Source organism: Hipposideros armiger, unplaced genomic scaffold (assembly GCF_001890085.2).
Source record: "Hipposideros armiger isolate ML-2016 unplaced genomic scaffold, ASM189008v1 scaffold_787, whole genome shotgun sequence".
In the NCBI taxonomy this organism is placed as follows: domain Eukaryota; kingdom Metazoa; phylum Chordata; class Mammalia; order Chiroptera; family Hipposideridae; genus Hipposideros; species Hipposideros armiger.
In genome coordinates, this window is record NW_017732137.1 from 107,081 (window position 1) to 114,283 (window position 7,203).

The 7,203-nt window shown below is 31.6% G+C and overlaps 1 protein-coding gene across 1 annotated transcript in view; it reads left to right on the plus strand.

The window, feature by feature from the left end:
- The window catches only part of DMXL1 (Dmx like 1), a gene marked incomplete at its 5' end in the record, with an annotated part of 122,867 nt that overhangs the window by 106,999 nt on the left and 8,665 nt on the right, over positions 1-7,203 (plus strand). Inside the window, 3 exon segments of the mRNA XM_019628410.1 lie at positions 2,081-2,173; positions 3,688-3,779; positions 4,871-4,923. Of these exon segments, the coding sequence (XP_019483955.1) occupies positions 2,081-2,173; positions 3,688-3,779; positions 4,871-4,923 (238 nt within the window).

Sequence of the window (7,203 nt, forward strand, 5' to 3'; positions counted from 1 at the left end):
TATTCAGCCCTTATAACTGAGTAGTTGCCCCATGTCATTTCATTGATATGTGGGATATAAAACTGAAAACAACAAAGGAACAAGACAAACATATAAAGAAACAAAAACTCATAGATACAGATAATAGTTTAGTGGTTACCAGAGAGTAAGGGAGAGGGGAGGGTGGTAGATGAGGGTAAACCGGATCAAATATGGTGATAGAAGGAGAACTGACGCTGGGTGGTGAACACACAATGTGATATAAAGAATTGTATTGCAGAATTGTATACCTGAAACCTATGTAACTTTACTAACAGTTGTCATCGCAATAAACTTTAATTAAAAAAAAAGAATAGTAAAATAAAGATTTTTCCCAAAGCAAAGAAAAAACTAGAATTTTAGAAACGGAAGGGCCTACCAAGTACTAGGCAGAAGTACTGAGAAACAACACATGGCTAGATATATCCTGATTATTTAATTTTTTTTTAATTCAAAAATAAAGCTTCTAGGAAGGAGTAGGGATAAAAATGGTTACTTAACAATTGCTCCACCATCCTCTTCAAAATTAATGGCTTTGGCCTACTCAAAAACAGAGGTAACAAATAGAACAAGACTCACAGAATTCTGATGGACGAGGAATGGAACTATGAGTCTCTATCCAAACTGTTATTCAAATTGAATGGCAAAATAAACACATTTGTAAATATGCAGACTTAACACATTCCATATACCCTTTCTGAAGAACGCACCTAGATCTACTATAGAAAACATAAGATAAATCACAAAAAGGGTAGTCCCTGGAAAAATATCTGTAACAAATATAGTAAACAATTAGATAATATTCCTAATATTAGCCCTATCAATCATTTTTTAAATGACAACTTAATAGAGAAGTAGACAATCAATTTATAAAAAAGACTGCATGGCCAATAACCATTTACTAATTATTGAAGGAATATACATTAAAATGAGCCTTTTTTCTATAAATTGACAAATATTTAAAATTTTAGTAATATGCAGTGTTGACTAATGTGTAAGAAAATTGGATGTGTAAATTGATATTACCTTTTAGGATTTAATCTTGTCTTCATCTACAAATTTTAAATGATGCCCTTTGACAAAGCTTTCCCATTTCTAGATAATCTGTTCTACATAAATACTCAAAGGTATATGTATAAGAATGTTCCAAGCAGTACTTTTTATAGTAGGGAAAATTGGACATTATAAGGAAAAAGTTTAAAATAGTTATAATACAGCTATACAGTGTAATACTATACAACACAAGAATGAGGTATATTTATATGTACAAGTGTTGGAAAGATGGCTATAATAAGATAAAAATGTAATTGTGGAACTGTGTATTCATTATCATCCTAATTTTAAAAAAAAACCTGTATGTGAATGTTTGAATATTCATAGAACAAATCTCAGAGGAAACCAATCAAATTTTTAATAGTTATGAAATCTGGAAATGGGAGAGGGTAAGAGTTCAAAGTAAACATTTGTTTTATTTTATATACTTTATATAAGCATATATTATTTTTATAATCTAAAGAAAAAAAAATGTTAACAGTATTATTCATCCTTCAAGATCTGTATCATATACTCCCTTACTGGATTATTTGACATCTTCCCAATCAAATTGCCTTGAGTTCCCACAGTTGAATTCTTTTACTGTGATAATCTTTGTTTCATTTTACTTTCTACTGTTCTTTACATGTTTTCCTTATTGTATATTTCTGAAAGTCCTTATTTTGTCTTTTTCAAAATGAACAGTTTCTATCTTACATATGCTAAAACTTTCTCACATAGCTTAATGTGTAAATCCAGTATTCTATTTTTGGAGTACTTATGGAGAACATACAGATTATGCTGTTGGTTAGTATAATAAAATGGGTGTCTGATGTTTGTTTCCTTTACGTCTACCCTGGAAATGTTTTAAGCAGTAGCTAAATGTTTTTCTGGACTAGATTCACATATAGGTGAAGTGAAAAGTCAAACAATTTATCAGTCAAATATTTAAGATCAAAATATGGGATTGACAGTAGGGTAAATATGTGCTTTTGTATTAAACATTTTTAAATACTTTTTTTCTCTTAAGTTTGGAATAGCTGATGCCGATGGATATTTAAGTTTGTATCAAACAAACTGGAAATGTTGTCCAGTTACTGGAAGCATGCCTAAGCCATACTTGGTAAGCCAAGAATTCCTAATTTTAAAATTTTTGAATATTTGTTTTAAAGATATGGAGAATATATATTTGAGGCAAGAAATATTAAAGCCAAAAAATAAAATCTATCTAGTCCTATGTATTCAGTTTACTATAAGCCCCTATTATGTGAAAATTACCTTGCGAGGTATAAAAATCTCTGGTAACTTGGAAAATTAACCTGTATAGAACCAACATGTACCTCCAGAGACCCATGCAACCTGTGAGTTACTCAAGCCCTTTTCCAGCCGTACAAAGCTGCAGTGGGTATTATATCTAAAAAGAATGAGCAGACCAGTGTACCTCATTGGTTTTTTTCAGCTATCCCTTATGAACAAACAAAGTAGAAAGCATATCCTGGAGCTGGTACTATTATTTTCTGCCCATCTCTTAAAAAAAATAAAAAGATCCATTTCTATTCAGGATCACACAGGCTTAATGAACCTTCTATAGCTTCACAGAACACTGAATTTGTATTTAATATATTCTTTGGTGAAGCCCTTTATAAGACTAAACAATACCTACCAAGAAAAAATTAAGAATATGACTTAAGATTCTGGTAATTTATCCAAGATTAAATGCTGGCAGGTAGTACTAATCTGAATGAAAGTAAACTAGGGAGGGTTGATGAGGGTACCTTGAAAGAATATTTATTTTTACTCAAATTTTCATTAGGCCAACATATTTAAATATACAAGTTTATGTTCCCTAAAGGACTGTCTTTTGTTATTTAATTTCTAAAGAGATAAATTGGATTAAAAATTTACATTATTGGTTTTGGGGCATTAAAGTAGATTTTGTTTGTTTTAAGGACTTATTTTCAAAAGGGGTAGGGGGAATGGGGAAGTGACTCAAAAGAAAAATCTTTCATGTGATGATTTTAACATACTTTAAAAAGTCATTTTTTATTAAAGAGAAACATCTGAATAAATATACCTTAAAAGTCTTTATAATTGACTAAACTCATAATATTTTAAGTTATTGTTTGGTGAAATATTGAAAAACATTGTAATTTTTAAATTTTTGTTGATATGTAATATGTTTTTATTCACATATTTGAAAAATTATTTAAAAGTTTGAATATTTCTGAAAATAATTTCACCTAAGAATCTAAAATCCTAGTTTCTGCCTTCTAAGACAAAAATTTTCACACATGTTCTGAGGGAGATATTTAGAGTTTAACTTCCTTTTGTTTCCCTTTGAACTTTTGGTTGAATGAAAGCAAAAGGTCTCCTAAAGGATCATGACGTATGCAGCTTATTTAAATGGTTCAGGAAAAGTGTGTAAGAAAGAAAGGCAAAACAAATATAGCAAATGTTAAAAATTGGTAAATCTGGGTAAAGGGTGTATGAGCGTTCTTTGTATATTACCCTTGAAACTTTTCTAAAGTTCAGGGGGAAAAAAAACAGATTACCTAATCACTTTTTGATTAATGTATCTACCTAGTTATAAAATTGTTAATGACGACATTAATGTTTTTTGTTTGTAACCCATTCCAGACTTGGCAGTGTCATAACAAAACAGCCAATGATTTTGTCTTCATTAGTTCCTCCTCTCTGATAGCTACAGCTGGTCTTTCAACTGACAATAGGTAAGAGATTATAACTAAAATTGAAGTGTGTATATATGTCGTTGAGCTTTATTTTTAATTGCTTTATGTCCTTATGTCTCAATTTTTTCATAACCATGCCTTTAAATACTTCTATTATAAAAATTGTTTCTAGGGCATTACTAGTATTACTAGTATTCTTATTGTAAATTTAAGGATATTCTAGTGCCATTAAAAACAACCCATTTCTTTTATATTTTGAATATTCTAATGTTAAGACTTTAGTATAGGAGAAAGGGATTTGATTGATGGTGGAATTAATTTTTTTCATATTATTTTCGGTGTATTAAGAAAAGATAGAGGCAAAAAAACCAAACAACTATTTATTGGCCATGCTATTTAGTTAATCCTCACCATGGCTCTATTAGTTATGATCACTTTCACAAAAAGATAACAGGAAATTCAGAAAGACTTGTTAGTTGTACAATAGTAGTAATTGGCAACCTGTCCCCATCCCATCAAAAATCTTCAATATGCAAGAAAATGTCTCCTCCTGCCTCTGTCTCCACATCCCTAACTTGCCTTCCTTCCTATAGCTGAGTTGTGAGATTAAAGCCAACTGAGGTTGTTGAGCTTTTATGTTTATCTGTGAGGTCACACTTTGCCCTAGAAATGGACTTGTAGGAATATGGAGTTTTTAGCCTATCTTCCATAGAAATTCTTACATATCTTGGTACCTCCTTTGCAACTCAAAAGAATAAAAGCTGCTCTCATTTATAGCAAAAATAAGTTTTCTTTGTGCTCCAGAAAATCCTTCTATTTGAATATGTCAGCCTTACTGTTAGAGAATAAATGAATATAAAAAGTAGCTTCCATCTTCAGGCTTCATATAGTATTATTGGTAAGAAGAATAACTTATTCTTAAATTATTCAGTTTTATGAGAGTGTAGTTTTTTAAATTTTCTGTAAAAATTAATCATACCTAAATATATTTGTTACTTGTATTAGGTGCTTCTATAAATTTAAGAACTTTCTGTGAGAGCAGGGTTCAAATGTTATGTAACTGTATGAGACATACTTTTAATTCTGTTAATGTTTTGTGTTACTCAAGAAGTAATCTGTTTTATTTCCAGAAACATATGTTTGTGGGATACTCTTGTAGCACCTGCCAATAGTTTAGTACATGGTAAGTTTTGAAAGTTATATTTTTATAAATTTTGAAAGTCAAGAAATTCATAAATTAAAAATTATTTTTAAATGTATTTTTTAATGACATACTTATTAGCCCATGAGGTTTATTTTTCCCATAGTGGCAGAGTTTGAAAGAAGAAAAATGCAGTAAACATAAGTAACTCTTCACTATACCTTGATGAAGGACAGTAGAACATAGATAACATAAAAATAATTTGTCTTCACTTTGGATCTGATAATCACAAATCATCATTGTAAACATCAATCATTGCTTATTATGTCCCCTTGCACCACTCATATTTAACTAACATTGTATTGGAAGTTCTAAAGCAATGAGACAAGAAAAGGAAGAGTAAAAATAAAACTGCCTTTATCCACAGGTGAATGATTATCTGTGTAGAAAATCCCAAAGAATCTACAAAAAAACTTCCCAGAACTAATGTGCTAGTATAGCAAAGTCACAGGATACATGGTCAATATGCTATAGTCAGTTGCTTCCCTACATACCAGCAGTGAACAAATGGAATTTGAAATTTTAAAAACATTACCATTTATAGTAACACCTAAAATAATGAAATATTGAGGCATAACTCTAACAAAATATGTATAGCATCTGTAGGGGAAAACTACATAAAAGATAAAAGAAATCAAAAATCTAAATACTAAATGGATAGGTCTTTCACATCCACAGATTGAAAAACTCGATATTGTTAAAATGTCAGTACCTCCCAACTTTATAGATTCAATACAATCCTAATCAAAGTCCAGCCAGCTATTTTGCAGTTATCAACAAACTGGTTCCAATGTTTATATGAAGGAGCAACAGACCTAGGATACCGAATACTGGAGAAAAACAAACTTGGAGGACTCACCTTACCTGATTTCAGGACTTACTATAAAGCTACAACAATGAAGACATAGTGGTGTTGGCTTAAGAATAGACACAGATCATAGAACAAGATACAAGCATACCTTGGCAGTATTGTGTGTTCATTTCCACAGCACCACAATAAAGTAAATATTGTACTACAGGCATACTATTTTATTGCACTTCTCTTTTTTGTGCTTCACAAATGTTGCATTTTTTACAAATTAAAGGCAAGACCCTCCACCAGCAAAAAGATTACTACTTGCTTTATTGTGATACTCACTTTATAGCAGTGATTCTGGAACTGAACCTGCAGTATCTCCGAGGTATGCCTGTAAAGTGAGTCACATAAATCTTTTGGTTTCCCATTGCCAATACAAGTTATGTTTACACTATACTGTAGTCTATTAAGTGTGCAATAATAGCATTATGTCTAAAAAAATGTACATAATGATTAAAAAATACTTTATTGCTAAAAAATGTTAACTATCATTTGAGCCTTCAGCGAGTCATAATTTGTTTTGCTGGTGGAGTGTCTTGCTTCAGTGTTGATGGCTGCTGACTGACCAGGGTGGTGACTGCTGAAGGTTAGGATGGCTGTGGCAATTTCTTAAAACAAGAAAACAATTACGTTTACCACATCAATTGACTCTTCTTTTCATGAACTATTGCTCTGTGGCATGCGATGCTGTTTGATAGTATTTTACTCACAGTAAAATACAGAACTTCTATCAAAATTGGAGTCAGTCCTCTTAAACTCTGCTGCTGCTCTATCAACTAAGTTTATGTAATATCTAAATCTTTTGTTGACATTTCAACAGTCTTCACAGCACCTTTATCAGGAGTAGATTCCATTCCAAGAGACCACTTTCTTTGCTCATCCGTAAGAAGCAACTCCTCATGTGTTCAAGTTGTATCATGAAGTGGCAGCAATTCAGTCACATCTCCAGTCTCCACTTCTAATTCTATTTCTCTTGTTATTTCCACCCCATCTGTAATTACTTTCTCCACTGAAGTCTTGAACCACTTAGAGTCATCCAGGAAGGTTGCGATGAGTGTCTTCCAAACTTCTGTTCATGTTGCTATTTTGACTTCTTCCTATGAATCACAAAAGTTCTGAATGGCATCTAGAATGGTGAATTCTTTCCAGAAGGTTTTCAATTTACTTGGCCCAGATTCACTAGAGGAATCACTATTTCTGTCACCTACAGCCTTACAACATGTATTTCTTAAGTAGTAAGTCTTAAAAGTTAAAATTACCCCTTGATCCATTGGCTGCAGAATGTATGTTGTGTTAGCAGGCATGAAAATATTAATCTTGTATAATCTCCATCAGAGCTCGGGTGACCACTTGCATTATCAATAAGCAGTAATATTTTGAAAGGAATCTTTTTTTTCTGTGTAGTA